The 16,540-nt window shown below is 52.6% G+C and overlaps 1 protein-coding gene across 2 annotated transcripts in view; it reads left to right on the top strand.

Moving 5' to 3' along the window:
• The window catches only part of TBCD (tubulin folding cofactor D), a 112,601-nt gene that overhangs the window by 22,618 nt on the left and 73,443 nt on the right, over positions 1-16,540 (top strand). For both annotated transcript variants that reach the window (XM_078867249.1, XM_078867248.1), the window contains exon 13: positions 5,512-5,606. In XM_078867249.1, the coding sequence (XP_078723375.1) occupies positions 5,512-5,606 (95 nt within the window). The remainder of the gene's footprint in view (positions 1-5,511; positions 5,607-16,540) is intronic.

Here is a 16,540-nt window from a genome sequence, read left to right as displayed (position 1 = left end):
CCTGGTCTTTCCATCTGGCCCTCGGATGTCGTCGTTTCCACCTGTGATGCTTTCAGTGTGTCAGCTGTTTAGTTTGTTATTGTACTGTATTTAGTCTTCTCTAATGTCACCCTTCCTCGTGCAGCTGGGAAACTCTGTGGCGGGGCAGCAGATTCGTATCTTAATTGCTGCGTAGAATGCTCGTGGCCGAGTTTCTGCGTTGATGTTTTTTTGGTCCCAAGATGGTAAAGTGCAGTCAGCCCACGCAGGAATTTAAAAGCACTCGGGCTGCAGACTGGAGAAGCAACTTAATGGAACTTTTTTTTACGATGCGGCTGTTTGCGTCCGGGGAAATTAATTACAATTTCGATGCCTGCGCATGAAACATTACCTCTTGCTTAGCACTATGACACCCTCTAATATTTAGCCCTCATTCAGATATTAACGTAAAAAAAACACGTTTTAATTTTAAAATAATACTTTGTTGCAACTCACGTGCTTCTACAGATGCATTGCAATGCCATTTGGACAAACTGATGGGAGTGTGCTCCAAGAATGCCAATCGTTGTTGTTGTTGTCGTTGTGAGCCCGCTCGCTTCCCACTGCCGGGAGAAGGCCACCACCATTCCTAAGTAGTTCCAGTCCGGCAGTGACCTCCGAACTCTGTGACGTCATCTCGCCGCTCTCCTCTCTTCTGCTCTCTTCCGCTGTTTTCCTTTGCCTCCGCTCGAATTCCGCTCCGGAGTTAACTTTTTCCCATGTCGTCGGTCGTCCCCCACCATGGCGGATCCCGGCGTATCCCCCTTGATTTCTTATTGCCAGTGCCGATAGTTATTACGTCGTGAACAAACATGCTGGGGACTCGGAACACAAAGGTCCCTTGTGGATCCACACGCGGGCTGCACTCTCCCAGGATGTTCAACTCTCTCCACCTTCAAGTGTGCCGCAGTGACATCGCTGCAGTGGCGTCATGTTAGACAATCTAGGTATTACATAATTCAGGTACGACACAATCCAGGTATTACACAATTCAGGTGCGACACAATCCAGGTACTACACCACCCAGGTCTCTCTTTACAAGACAATAGCCATGGTATTTATTGTGATACATCTAGACGTATCACAAACATGACACATGCCAGCTACATTTGTGACTGGCATGATAAGGAGGGCTTAATTTCAGCCGGGACTGTCAGGGACTCAACTCCTGAAACTATTTCCACCCCTTGTCTCGTGTGGTACAGCCCTTCCCTGTGTCTGGTCTATTGAGATTAGAATTGCGACGATTAAGTTGATCACTCGACTAAAACATTGCAATCGACTTGATCGATTACTTGGGCCCCTTGAAAATTTGCCTACTGCCCCGACATCCCTTCCTTCTGAAGGTGACAAACCCCTACAAGCCACGCCCAGCGTGACGCGGCCGATAATGACGATGTCATCGCAGTGCCCATCTCCTCCCTTCCAGTGATGACGTTTGATGGGAACAGAAGTGAGATTTTTTTTTCCACCCCAAATTCGTTCATGTTATCAGAGTAGATGAATAATCAAACTGATAATAAAGAGAGTAATTGCTTACTCAAATAATTGAAGAACCCAGCTCTAAATTAGATGTTTTCACGGCAAAGACTAAACAAATATCTCCCGTATAGCCTTCAACTTACTCTCGGGGCAAGTGCTATTTGCGAGCACCTGTGATGGCCGGCACGGCACACAAGAGGGTGGGTGGTCAACACCGTGCCCAACCGCCTTTGTTTCCCCGGTGCTGATGTTTACATACCGCACTAGGTACTCATTTAAGGCTGCTCTGACCTAGGGGAGCCCTCGACCAGTTCAAATATTCGTTGTCATTGTTGTCGGTCGTAAGCAGAAATTGAACTCTGGCCGCCCGGAGTTTTGTCGCGCAGTGCGCTAACCGCTGCGCCACGGCTCCCCATTTTCCACGACGGGCACGCTCGCGGCTCGCTCTCGGCCACGGCACGGGGGCTCGCCGCTGATGGTCCCTGGCGGCGGCCCGCGGGGGAGAAACTAGCCCCGGGGCGGCTTGTGTCTTATCTGCCTTGCTCGGTGCAAAGCTTTTGATCCGCTCTCGTAAAACTTGGAACGAGGGCCGTAACTTACCTGCATCGCGGTCGGTGTGTAATGTGCGCAGGCCCCCGGGGAGAAAATTGCGATCTGTTTTCTTTCCCCTCCCACTTCTCGTGCTCGCCCTGTTGGGACACACATACCCAATGCGTCCGGTGATTTTTACGACGGCACAGAACAATGCGGATTTAACAAACAAAAAAAATCCAATCCAGTCTATGTCGGGAATGCTGCGGCGCACCGGTTCGCACACCGGACTCGCAAACCCGGAGATTCCATCTCCCGCCGGTGCAGACGTTAAAACAGTGGTGCACGTTGATCAAATCCGTCCGCGTCCGTTCACCCAGCAGGTGTATGAGGGAGCACCGTGGCTCAGTCCATCGGTGCGTCAAGTGTGGTGGGATAAAGCGTGCGCGCACTTGGAAGAGTAATCTTCAAAGATACCTTTTAGATTGGCTTTTAATTGGGATGCTTTTATTGTGTTTTTATTGTGCATTTTTATTATATTTTTCGTTCATTATAATGTGATGTAATTTTTTTAAGAATGCATCATTCTTGTTGTTGTTTACATTGCGTCAGTGGCTTCATTTAGTCCTGTAAAGCACTTTGTATTGCATTCTTTGCACGATTTTATTTTAAATATCGCGCATAGGAGCTTTCACACATTACCACGAGTGGCAATTTAAGTGCTGCCCCTTTGGGTGTGCGCGCGTTTTAAAGTTGCGCGGGCATCTTCAGTTGAGGCGTGGGATGTGCATTCCTGATGATAAATGCAATGTGTGTTTTAACGCCGTGCCAGATGCATTAAATTATACTCTATTCTGATTATATTAATATTTGCGACACTAATCCACGCGGGCTACATTTTGACATGCCGTGACTCGAGTTGTTACATACCCTGGGCAATTATTGACTTAGGGATATTTTTTGCTCCTTCGTTCCAAATGATCATAGCTGCAGGTAAGGTAAAAAAAAAAGTTTGTACGAAACTATAAATAAATTCACAAAAGGCGCCAATGGTTTGGTGGAGGGCTTCGTTATCGTACCGTGATCTCCAGATGAAAAGACGCTCCGGAACGTACGCAGCACCCCCAAACTTGGGCCTGACGTTAATAAAGTTACACACAAATTTGGTCAACAAACAAAGACAAAGTTTCCCCTTGTGTAGCCATAGCAAGAACTTTTGGGGGAAATGCTATCGGCGAGCAAAAATCCAGTCACACACACACACACTCCCCCGTAGCAGATTGTAAGACGCAGTAGCCTGCTGCGATTTCCAAATTTACTTTTGTTCAACCGGGCAAGAACTCGATGGGACCAGGACTTTGACTCACATTTCCAAGTGTCACCCAATTCACCAAAATGGCAAAAGCGATAACATGAAAAGAGAGTAGAGCAGTGAAGCAAATAAAATCGGCGCATAACAAATAATGATTAGCTAATCCGGATTTTTATCTCAAATGGTTCTCTGCTGGTGAAGACACAGGGAGGCCTAGAATGTGTTCAAGCATTACCTGCCACTGACGTTAGATGCGGACATTCGATGCACAGACGGACAATTAAAAACTCTCCTGTAGCGTTCGACTCTGGTAACCATCCAGAACAGGCAACATCAGCCATACTTATGAGAAGAGGATGAAGACTGATGTTGACCGTGGCCAAGAATCGAACTCTGGTCCCTGGTTCAAGAGCACATTGCGGGTTACTGTGTCACTCCCCCACCTCTCCCGGTACAGTGCAGCCAGTTGCAGCGCTACCTTCGTATGTTAAGCAGGGCTTACGCAATTTGCGCCGATCTTTATCTCGGCGATAGGCTCGTAAATTGCCAGTAATTGACGACCGGCTTCAGAAAGGTCAGCTCATTCACGTGGAAAATATGGCTTTTACTAGCGCATAAAGCGACCCATTTGGAGTGGACCTGCACGGGGCAGGCAAGGGCCGACGGGCAGGGGAACCGTTTGGCCGCACTTATAAAAGTTTCCCCTTTGTGATCTTTTTTTGTTGTGTTTTATTTTTATTAAAATCACGGTTGCTGAGCACGGGGCTCCAAGGGGGAAGGAGGGGGTGGCACAACGGCAAGCGGCCAGCGACAAACAGCACCACGTCGAACGTGGAATAGACGGGCGCTAAACGGGTGGGGCTTGGAAGAACGTTCGCAAATGATGATGACGATTGGAGCAAGGACGACGGCAAACGCTGCTGGGGAATGGACGACTGTGGGGGGGGGGAATTTTTTGTAAATTGAAAGATTAGTATTAATTGCTTGTACATGTAAATTAAGTTTTTTAGTAAGCACGTATTTGGTTTTATAATAATGTATTCGGAATGATGTATTCGTCAAGTTAGGTTTCTTGGACGTGCAATCAGAATACAAGAGACTGAATGTGTATGGGGTCTGACCGGGGAATTCTATGTGCCACAAGAGGCTGGAGAAGACAGTGAATTAAGCTACGTAATCAATTTGAACGATCGGATTTGAACTCAGAGGAGTATCTCATGGGCAGAGTTAAATGGAAGGATGTCCTCGATGGCCAACATCTTTGAGACTGGACATGGCACACAGAGAGAATTGTGCGATTGGTAATTTATTTCCAGGATGCCAGACATCCACTATAGGCGGAAAAGGCTCTCCCACGAATTTAGTCCGGCTTCGAGAGATTCCATCATCATCATCATCAAACAGCTTTGCCATCAACTTCATCCTTGCTATCATCATGATGAAACCACATCACCATCATCACCATCATCACCATCATCACCATCATCACCATCATCACCATCATCACCATCCTGGTAGACACAAGTGCTCGATACACATTCATCACGCGCGTTTGTCTTCATCTAAAAGTCAGATTTTTTTTCCATGCAGGAAGTTCTGCTGAAGCCACTGTGCTGTACTGATATTTTGCATAGAACCCCTAGTAATAGTAACAATAATTAACAATATGTATTTATTTCCTGAATAGTCTTTACAACCTCATGTATATGTACGTGAATATGACCTGTCACTCAGCAATGCAACAATTATTTGCGTCTCTGGCTAAATGTGGTGGTCATCCAAGAGCATGACGTATATATAGACTTGTATAGATAATGGGAGCGCTGTAATTAACAGGCCTCTCTTACAAAAGAGGCTCATGGTCCGAGCGAGCCCTTGCACGGTGTAAAAGACAACTCCACCGATGTATCGGTTTCATCCGGCCAGGCCGCTCCGCGGGAGAGAGCGAGCGGCTCGTAATGGGAAGAGTTGTGAGTTAAAATCCTGGTTGGGGGTTAACTCGGGACCCATCATCACTGTCAGGTCGATAAAAAAATGAATACCACTTTGTGGAATTTCCACCACTGGCTGCTCAGGGCTGTAAAGAGGAAATGAGCGCTGCCTCAATGCTCTTTTGAGCCCGGAAACTATTTCGACTCTGACCTTTTGATCTGTTTAACCCCCGCCAGCGTTGGCGAGACGAACCAGGCGTGGCACGGCGGCTGTCTGGCGCTGGCCGAGCTGGGCCGCCGAGGCCTCCTGCTGCCCTCGCGCCTCTCCGACGGTAAGAGCTCGTCGGCCACACACGCACGAGCGCGCTCGTTCACATCATCATCATCATTGTCAATGTCAATGTCATTGTCGTCGTCGTGATCACCCAGACAGCAGGCATTGGCTGTCGGTGCAATGCCTCAGCAGATATTGCTGGATGAAATCATCCCCAAGCCATCTCCATCTCTCACGATATTGCGATGTAATAATCCACGTAGCGCCTGCACACCAGCTGAATCTGCTGGTTCCATCTCCCTTTGATTGGACGTTTTCTCAGACTCTTTCTATCCCTTTCTTCACTATGGGAACCTCATTTGCCAGTAAAAATATGATAATTGGTTCTTTACCCTTCTATCTGGCAACAAAACTGACACCTTTTTACAAGGAGTCATGTTTGCATAGACCGCAATACCTGCAGTCATAATACAAACAAAAGAACATAACTCTGATAATGTGCACTGTCCTTAAAGTTGATTGATCCACACCCGAGACAGCTTTCCTTAGAGCCTAGTCTCATATGGGTTGGACCAGATGACGCCAAAAGGTGCACAACTCAACTTTAAGGACAGTGCACATTATCAGAGTTATGTTCTTTTGTTTGTATTATGACTGCAGGTATTGCGGTCTATGCAAACATGACTCCTTGTAAAAAGGTGTCAGTTTTGTTGCCAGATAGAAGGGTAAAGAACCAATTATCATATCCCTTTCTTGTCAAGTGGTATCGGTGTCGCTAACCTACATATTTTCTCCGATCCACGGGTTCCCCTTTGTGTCTCTCGGTGTAATGCCACGCACGCGTCTGTCCAAAGTAAACATTTCATGCCATACGGGCCTCTCAAGAGGGATGATATTTCAAATTATGCAGCAATAGCTGAGATTACCCAGTGCGCTTCTATTTTGCATCAGGCCCGTCCCATTAAATGCGTGCAAGAGTTTTGAAAGGGAGCCTCTCATTGTTTCCGAAGGGAACACACCTTTCTTCCCAAATGTTCGTTTGCCCAAGATATTTATGTATGTATGTATGTTGAACTTATTTCGCACCGCACATAGCCAACCGTGCGAATCGGGAGCTTCAGGGAAAGGAAAACAAACTAAACACAAAAAGCAGTTCTAAAGAAATTAGTTTGTCAATCTGGATATAAAAGTGCATTGCTCCAGTGGCTTCCTAATATCGGAAGGAAGAGCGTTCCAGACGGTCGCAGAAGCGCATGTGAAAGCGCCGCAATGCGGTGACCGTCCTTGTTCGATGGCCAGCCAAAATCTGGCTGCTGAGAGGATGGCCGGAGTTTGCGTGACGGTGGTTTATGCTCCTTTCCGAGATCACGGAGGGATTGCGGTTAATAGCCCCGTTGTTGAGACTGCTCATTCTGAGCGAACCCCATTTCATTGGCTTCATTAACATGCCCCCAGGATTGTGTACAACTTAACATCTTGGACTGCAACTCGTTTAATTATGGCCGGAGCTACAAATAGCTTAGACATGATCTGATTGAGAATGCGTACAGCCTGTTATTGTTTTGTTGATTCATGCGTGCGTGTGTTTACGTGCTATTTTGAGATTAATCAGATGGTATGCGCATACAATAAACTATATTGTGATGTAATACATTTAAATCCGAAGGTGTGGAATTACATCCCAAATAACGCCAAACAAATCTGACATCCAATAAAATGGGATTTTATTTTAATACGATGGCTGAGCGCAGGGCCCAAAGACCCAAGACATCAAACGGCCAGCGACAAACGGCACGGTCAAAGTTGTAATATATGACAGTTATAAACACGTCTCTTGAATGGAGCGAGGTTGCTATTGCTTGGGAATAGAGACGTTGGAAGGGAACTCCAAAGATGAGCAGTGCGAGGGAAGACACAGGAAGAGAGGTGTGGTCACCTGCAGTGTGGTTGGTGAGGGAGTAGGTGAGTGGGTGGGTGAGTGAGTGGGTGAGTGAGTGGGTGAGTGAGTGAGTTGTGCCCTGCAGTGTAGTGGGTGAGTGAGTGGGTGGGTGGGTGAGTGAGTGAGTAGGTGAGTGAGTGAGTGAGTTGTGTCCTGCAGTGTGGTGGGTGAGTGAGTGGATGAGTGAGTGAGTGAGTGGGTGAGTGAGTGAGTGAGTGGGTGAGTGAGTGGGTGAGTAAGTGAGTGAGTGAGTTGTGTCCTGTAGTGTTGTGGGTGAGTGAGCAGGGGAGTGAGTGAGTTGTGCCCTGCAGTGTGGTGGGTGAGTGAGTGGGTGAGCGAGTGAGTGAGTGAGTGGGTGGGTGGGTGAGTGAGTGAGTGGGTGAGTGAGTGAGTGAGTTGTGCCCTGCAGTGTAGTGGGTGAGTGAGTGGGTGGCTGAGTGAGTGAGTGGGTGGGTGGGTGAGTGAGTGAGTGAGTGGGTGAGTGGGTGAGTGAGGGAGTAGGTGAGTGAGTTGTGACCTGCAGTGCAGTGGGTGGGTGAGTGGGTGAGTGAGAGGGTGAGTGAGTGAGTTGTACCCTGTAGTGTGGTGGGTGAGCGAGTGGGTGGGTGAGTGAGTGGGTGAGTGAGCGAGTTTTGCCCTGCAGTGTGGTGGGTGATTGAGCGAATGAGTTGTGCCCTGCGGTGTGGCGATGGGTGAGATGGAATGGTGAGTGTCTGTCTGATAGACTCGGGTCCTCTGCGTGGGTAGAGGAATCAATGAGCGAAATTCACGGGAATAGTCACCACGGTAGTAGCGATAAGAGAGTGTTGAGGAGGCGACTGCCCACCGGCGAGCAGAGTGAACGAGTGAATCGTGGGTCGCCGATCTACTTGACGGCTCTGCGTTGATGTGAAGCAAAGAACGAGGCCTCTCACCATTGCAACGATGACGTGTTTATTTAGATGATGCTACATGCAAGCGAGTGCATTATCGTTTTTATGATTAACATCGTTCAGGCGTTGAGAATGCGTTTTCGGCTGTATTTACAGATGTGTCACGATCGATTACTTGTGCTTTGTTTGCCCTACATCAAAAAAACATTTGGGGCGAATTAAAAAGTGTCTCTTATGAGGCTGACGTGAACCCGGCCCCGGGCCCACCGGCTGGGGCTGCCGAGCGGTGTTGATGTCCCGTGTGGCGTGTTCACAGCGGAGCTTCCGGTGCAACATAATAAACCGGCTTTTTTTATCCAGGGTTGGGGGACCGTCCTTGCCTTGCTCTTATCATTGGCCACGGGACCACCTTTATCTAAGCCTGGCAGTTGGTTAATCCTTTGGTAATTTGTCTGAATTGTACGAGGTTTTATGTCTCTTGTGTGCGACTTTTGATTGGGAAAGTGCTGTTGAGAGCAGTGTACGCACTTAAATAATTTATTTTATGTACATTTACATTTTTACTGATGTCCGTACGCTTAACTATATACCTGCAGTATCGCCACCTTCATTTTGGAAATAATTTAGCTTTAAAACATGTCTTGCGTTTGCATTTATTAACCGTAACATACACATGCAGCAATCTGAGGTTTACAGTGAGTGTAAACATACCACCTACAAATTCCTGTCATGTCATTAAGTGATCAGCAATAATTGTAATTACCGTATTCCCTGGGTTATAAGAGGGCTGCGGAAAACAAGACACATCCCGACTTGTGGCCAGTATCAATTAAGTCACAGGCAAAAATCCCTCGTGTAGCCTGAACAGACTGTAGGGGCAAGTGCTGTTAGCAAGCACCTATGAAGGCTGGTACGGCACACGAGGGAGTGGGTGGCCAACAGCACGCCCGGCTGCCCTTGTCTCCCTAGTGGCGATGCTTACACACCATACCCAGCACTAATTATTTTTATCTGAGTCGACGTTGGGGAGGCCCAGGACTGGTTCAGATAATCGTCACTGGCGTTGGCCGTGAGCGGGAATCGAACCCGGGTTGGCAGGTTCTAAGCACAGCGCGCTAACCTCTGCATACACACACACATACACACCTGCCGGATTATAATACGCACCTCAAACTTTATAATCTGGAGAACACGGTAACAATTGAGCCACAAAATCATGTCGTTCTTGATCAAATGGAGATTTTTATCACGTGAATAAACTTTCCGATCGTTCGTAATCATCACGAGCCCACCCTGAGCTTCGATATGGGTGCGTGGACTCATAACGGACGGCTTTGCAGTGTGACAACTAAACCACAGCATGGCTCTGGCCTGCGTCGAGTGCGCAATGTGCTGGAGTCTCTGAACCTGCGGGGGGTCGGGCGTAGACGCTAAGCCTCCCGTGATTCACAGCCCTCGTTTCCCCGGTGGCCAGATGGATTTGTCAACCCCGGTGCGTGCGTGGTCGCGATTCGATCCGGGAATCCGCGATTTTGTTTTTTGTCTCACTCCCCGGCGTGGTTTCCCCCCCATCGTTTGTCCTGTTTCCTGCACGGTTACGTTCAGTGTATTGGGGCGAATGTCATGTTGAGCGTAAATTTATTTATCGATAAAAAAATATATAATGGCTGTCGAGCCTTCTGCCAATCCACTGCTGGATAAAGTCCTCTCCACGCCGTGTCAGTTATGGGCGTTGTTTGACCACCGCTGATATGACCCGAAGTACGTTGTAAATAATGGATTCTTCCAATCGCGATTTGATTGATCCACGGAGGAGCGAGGGTGACTGATTGTCCACTCACGAGCCATCTCGCGTGGTCGCACTACCGAGCCCTACAAATAATACAAATAATCTGCTGTAGCTTATCAATAAACCACTTCGTTCATTCGTATAAAAACGTGTGGAAATATACATACATACATAAAAACGTGTACGGAATACAACCAATCCGCCTATGTTGAACGTCCGTAACTTTGCAGTGTTTAATATCGCATCTTTATGTGGCCGAAACTGTTTCTGCCGTAACTTTTCCATGATATTTGCGGCGTTTTGCTGTCATTACAATTTACAAACGCGCGCTCAAAAATAATAACGGTCGTCCCTTTGCTTTTGTGGTGCCGTGACTATGGGGCGGGAAACCTTTCCCTTTCTCAAAGGGGAACCTGAGGCATGCGTGTCCAACAAAGGCGCACGCACGCTACGACCCACACGCTACGACCCGCACGCCAGTTAGCTGACCCACGACTGCAGATGCCGCCAGTGCCGTGCCCCAGGGGGGGCCCGCGCTTCGACATCACGGCGCGAGATGTTTGAAGGCGTCGGGTGGGGGGGGGGGGCCCACACGGTGTGGTTTGTCCCGAGCCCCTTCCCCCTTCCCCCTTCCCCCTAGAGATGGCCCAGAATACCGTTCAAGTCCCGAATTACGCAAAGGGGTAGCTCGAGTGATCGCGCGACAGGTGCCGCCGTTTGCCCGGAGCCACGTCATCGCAGTCAAAGTCCCTCGCCGTGCTCCTCTTCCCGTCGTGCTCTCTCGCCGCTCGCTCCTGGTTCTTTGTGTCGCCGGGCGGGACGGCGACGACGCCGGGCTTGGCCGCCGCCACGGAGCCGGCGTGGCGCCGCGAGGGCGCGTCGGGGCGCGCCTGCGCGTCGCCGTTCAAGCCGGCGAAACCGCGCCACGGCTTCCCCGCGGCCGCGCACTTGAGACGAAGGTCGAGGCATTTGGCACCGCCATTCGGCGACCTCGGCGCCCGCGTGGGGTCGCTCCGCTCCGCTGCTTTGTCGTCCTCGTCCGTGGCGCCGCCCGGCGCGGGGGCTTTGCGGGCGTCCGCCGTCGTTTGAAACCCGCACGCGGGCCTCGCGTCATCCGCCGCGCGCCGTTCGCCGGAGTTCCTGCGCGACAGGTCGATGGCGCCCGCATCGCGGTCCCTCTGGAGGCTCTCCAGGGTCAGATCCTTCTGGAGGCTCGCCAGCTCCTGCCGGATCCTCCTCAGCCTCTCCTGCACCTCGGGGCCCTGCTTGCCGTCCTCGGACATGGACCTGGCGACGCGCTCGTAGGCCGACAGCTCCTTTTCCACGTCGTCCGCCGACTGTTGGAGCTCGGCCGCCGCCGCCTCGGCGGAGCGAGCGTCGGCGTTTTCGGTCGCGAGGGCGCTGCGCGGGCGCCCGGATCCTGACTCGATGGCGCCGGCGTTGACGCCATCGATCGCGAACTTGCCCCCGCCGTGGAACGAGCCGGCGGCGCCCGCCGTCGGATCTCGCAGGGAGCCGACGCTGAAGTTGAGCGGCCTGTCCGTGTGCCCCGGAGGCTTGGCCGAGCCGGGCCTGTGCTGCTGCTGCTGCTGCTTGTGCTGGAGGCCGGCGCTCGGGGGGATCCCGCAGTGGGGGCCCAGCACAGGGAGGCTGCACGGCAGCGAGAATTTCCTCTTGGCTTGCTGGGATCTGTCAAAAGTGGGAAGGAAGGGCACTCGTGAGTTACGGGTGCAGGAACACAAGCTGTAACATGGACACCACCTATTTAGACAACTTTATGTGAGGCCTTTCCATGCCCTGTCTTTCATGGGGCTTCTTTGGCCGTGCTGGTCACTGCACTTTAGTGTAGGGAGGCAACTTTTACAGGTTCGGAAATCAGTTGTCGCCGATTTTGGCAATGACGATTGTTTACTCGCTTAACCTCAATCACTCAACCCGCCGACACAACGAGTCTCTCTCTATTCGGGGTCCGTCCTTCGGCCTCGCTCAGACAGGAGTGAAACGCGTTCGGACAAGCCTCCGGTGCGAGTACAAGGTACCGCCACAGCCGCTGCGTTGCCCACAACCAGATCCAAATCACTCGCAAGCGGGGAGACGCGCCACCCCATCCCGCCATGCGTCGTGCCCAGAGCGAGCAGCAACAACAGCAGCAGCGGCAATGGCGGCAGCGCGTTTGGTGGGGCGTCGCTCTCAGCGGTCGCACCACGATTCTGGAATCACTCGGCCTCTTGGCCGCCTCCAGCTTTCAATCCCGACCTTAGCCATGTTTGAATCACGATGTACCAATCGGCTTCGATGAAACTCTTTGTAAATGCTCGGATTGGACCGTGTGTGGTTTCATGTTTTCTGGCTGCCTTTTTTTAAAGCCAATCTGTTTACATTCTATCTTCGTTTGGAGCTTTCGTGACTGCAGAGTGTTTACATTCTCTGTCGCATTTTGTAAAATGTTTCTCATTGCCTCTACCGCTCTCCTCACGTAGTCGCTTTCTTTTCCAGATGCCACGTGATGCTTCTCGTATGGTAATGCCGTTTTAATGCAGTTCACCTTCTTACTACAATCGCCTTATGCACATTTTCCCCGAAATTATCATTACGTGGGAAACGTTCCTAAAACGTTGCGTTCCTCAAATGTTTTTCTGGAGACTCAGGTTGCTGGAACTCAGGTCACTTCCAAAAGTGTGATACTTCACGCGTCTCAATGGGGTATACGCTGTCTCCTCCCCAAGCACAATCACATGGGACCGGGCTGAGTGCTCTGACACTTTGCATATACCCTCCCCGCTATTAAACACTGTATTACGGTGTTTTATAATTCCCACCTCACTTTTGAAAGGCCACGTAAATCCAAGTTCATCATTCGTGGAGGCTTTCACAGCTCGGACCTGCCTATGTGGGTCATTCATTTATTCATTCGTCCGCGGTCGCTGAGCGCCCCAAGCTCTCGCGACCGCTCGCCCACAGGGCTATGGAAGCGCACTGCTGCACTCTGCCTTCACAATTCCATTCGCCCGCGTTTAGCGGCGGCGTTTCGCGAACCCACCTGCTGACGGGCGGCGAGGAGGACTGGAGGTGCGGTGAGCGGCTGGCGTCCGCGCCCACCGGGCTGGCGCTGCTGAAGCTGCTCACGCTGCAGCTCCTGCTGCTGCTGCTGCTGGGAGACGATTGCGCGCTGCCCGCCATCGAGTGGCCGTTCACCCTGCTCATGTCCAGAGCCTGCGCCAGCTGTTTTCCCGAGTCCTTCTTCGGCGGCAGCACGGAGGCGAACGGGAGGGCCTCCACCATCGGCTTTGGCGGCGGCTTCGGCACCTTCGGGGGCGGCTCACCGCCGGCCCTCGTCTTGGCGGCGTGGTTATCCGGAAGTGCCGTGTCCGGCTTGAAGCCGTTACTGCCGTGCGGCCAGCATTTGGACGTCAGAACCACGGTGGGAACCTTCTTGCCCCGCAGCTGGCTGAGGTTGGAGATTTCAAACGGCTTCCCCGCCTTGACGTCGCCCCTGGCCCCGCCGCAGTACTGCTGCTGCAGGTCCTGCCAGGCCTCCGCCACGTGGGGCATGCGGAGTTGTCCCTGGAGGCCCAGGAGGCTCGGCAGGGAGTGGAAGAACTGGCCGGCGCCGACGGGTACCCGCGTGCCACCCGCCAGCCCGTTGAGGTGCGGCACGAAGTGCTGGTAGCTCAGCGGCAGCGGCGGCGGCGGCTGGGCGCCGTGCGCGAGCAGGGGCCCGAGATACGGGTAGAGGCTCGGGTAGTTTGCGGCGGCCAGCAGGGCCGGCCCGGCCCGCAGGCTCGAGAGCAGCTGCTGGCGCTGGCTCTCGAAGCCGCCGAGCAGCGGCGGCGGCGGCGGGGGAGGGTAGCACGTCATGGAGGGCGCCGCGAGTCGGGGCGCCAACCCCTGGGCCCTGGCCGCTTGGGCAGCAGGCGACGGGAAGGGGAACCCGCGCTCGGCGGCGCGGTCCTCGCCCTTGCGCGGCGGCGCTTGCTTCTGCACGGAGTACACGTTGGTGATGACGATGTCGTCGGGCTGCATTTCCCGGCGGACCTTCTCCAGCAGCTTCCGCTTGACCTCGTCCGGCGACTCGAGCCCGCGGTCCGCGTCGTCGTCCTCGTCGTCCTCGTCGTCGTCGCCCGCCCGGTCGGCGTCGTCCGTCTCGTTCTCCTTGCTGAACGCGCCGTAGGCGCGCGCCGACTCCGTCGCCCGCACGCTGTCCTCCTCCGGCACCAGCACGACGTCGCCGCCCTTGCGCGATATGAGGCCCCTGCCGGGCCTGTGCGCGAGCTTGGCGTCGGCGCCCGACAGGCCGTCCCGCGCCGTCGCCTTCTCGGCCAGCGCCTCCTTGACGAGTGAGAGCGAGTTCTTGCAGAGGCTGTACTTCATGTGGTTGTACAGGTGCGACTTCTCCAGGCAGGTGAAGGGGCACTGGAAGCACTTGAAGTTGTAAGGCTTTCCCCACGGCCTCGGGATGTAGTGCGGTTTCTTGGGTTTTCGGATCTTGTTCTTGTACAGAATCATGTTCTTGTCCAGCTTGGAGCCGACGTCTTCGTTGGTCATCGTGGAACCTTTCGCCGGCCTATCGGTCGCCTCGGCTTTAGCGTTGGCCGCGAGAGGAGCTCATGTGCGAACGGGGTAAGAGGCGCGGTGTCGCGACGCGCGGTGGCTCTCCGCCCGCGGTTGCTTCGCTCGCCCAGTGATTCGCTCGTCGGGTGGGGGATTTGAGCCTGCGGAAGGAAACGCGAGAAAAAAACGACAAAAAAACAAGCGGGTTAGGAGGTTATGGTCATTATTTCAAATGCGGGGGGGAGACAAGACCTTCTCAGGTGCGATCACCGTGTGACCTTTGCCGGACCATGTCATTTACTCTTGCAGAATGTTTGTAACTTGAGCGATGTTGAAACTCTTGTTTACAGCCCTCCTCATCGACTCGCCGAACTAAAGGAAACGTTTTCATTGGGAAAGTCAATAGTGATTCTTTGCTCAAATCAGCATTGCGGTCGTGATGCTGATCTCCTCAGCCCTGAGCTAGTCATGGAAATTCCATGTTCCTATCAACCCTGGAGGGATGATGGGTTCAGTGAGCCCCCGACCAGGATGTGAACTCGAAACCTTCCGATTGCGAGCCGCTCCCCCTGCCGCTGAGTCACACTTTACGTCACATGGTCAGATCCTCTCATCAGTTGGTCGCGAATTACACGCAAGGCAGGTTATGTTGCTGCGCAAAAGCGTAGGGTTTTTCACGTACGTTGTTCACACGAAATGTTGCAATTAAACATTACGTCAACTTTGAGTGCTGAATAGTTTTGCCAAGATTAAAATTTCCAGAAATAGCTGCAGGCTTTTACTTCTGTAAATGCAAATTAGAAAGACTTGACTATGAGGAAAGGGACGTAATTTGCATGTTGGTCACTGTTGTGGACACTTTTCCTTCCGGCGCGGCAGATTGACGGCGAGGGTTGTAAACAGAGTTGTATCATCGCTCCGGTTACGAGAATTCCACCCCTCCCCACCCCCACCGAGTCAGCGACGTTTCCCGGCAAAGGTCAGCGCCGGCGTGCACTCAGTGGGGGTGTCCACAAAGGAAAAGAGATGTCGCCACTCAAACCCCCCGGGAGGTTCCTTCACTTTACCCCTCCGTACAAGCCAGCCCGTGGATGGACAGAGGCAATGTTGGATGCAGAATCTTGCCTGTCCTGACGGCGATTAAAACCCGGCGCTTGCGGACAACTTTAACCACCGCCGATTTGCCAATATCCACACCCAAAGACACCGTGTTGCACGCGTGACAGGGAAGCGTTTGGCACAACGCAGAGAATGATGCGTCGGAAGCCACAGGGGGGGCGCTTAGTGCAAGGTTAAGAGCTGCCGTCCCCTCTCGTTGACCCCGCTCGCAGCTTTGTCTCCCCACCCACTGTGCCCACCGTGAACTAAGCCTGGAAATGACCTCCTTGTGCCGCGGGTGTTATTCCGAATGGAATGAAAGTGGCCGGGCGGGGGGCTTGCCTGTCCCCCTCTCGCCGTCCCTCCCCGTAGTATCTAGTCCGAGAGACAGATACAAGCCGGCAGCGCTTATTCAAATATTCCTTGGAGACTGTCCGTCGCGCGACGCAGCGCTGCTGTGCCTCGGGGCTTTTACTCGCGCACGCACGCGGCTATCGTGAGATAGAACATCCGCTCGTGGTCGTCATTCGGCGAACACGAGTAGTGGGCGGGCGGCGCTGGACGTACGCGGTTTGTTACGCGAGTGTGTGCGTACGTGTGTGCGTTCACACACCGGTGGGTTTTGTGGCATGGCGCGGCAACAAATGGCCGATCGGCAGCGCACCGCCGCCGATCCTGAGTTTACCAGATCAGCGCTGCTGATCTGCGCAACATTGACCGTCGCGCGGGGACGCACAGCGCGG

This window comes from Lampetra fluviatilis, chromosome 23 (assembly GCF_964198595.1).
Source record: "Lampetra fluviatilis chromosome 23, kcLamFluv1.1, whole genome shotgun sequence".
In the NCBI taxonomy this organism is placed as follows: Eukaryota; Metazoa; Chordata; class Hyperoartia; order Petromyzontiformes; family Petromyzontidae; genus Lampetra; species Lampetra fluviatilis.
This window is presented reverse-complemented; position numbering and strand designations above follow the sequence as displayed.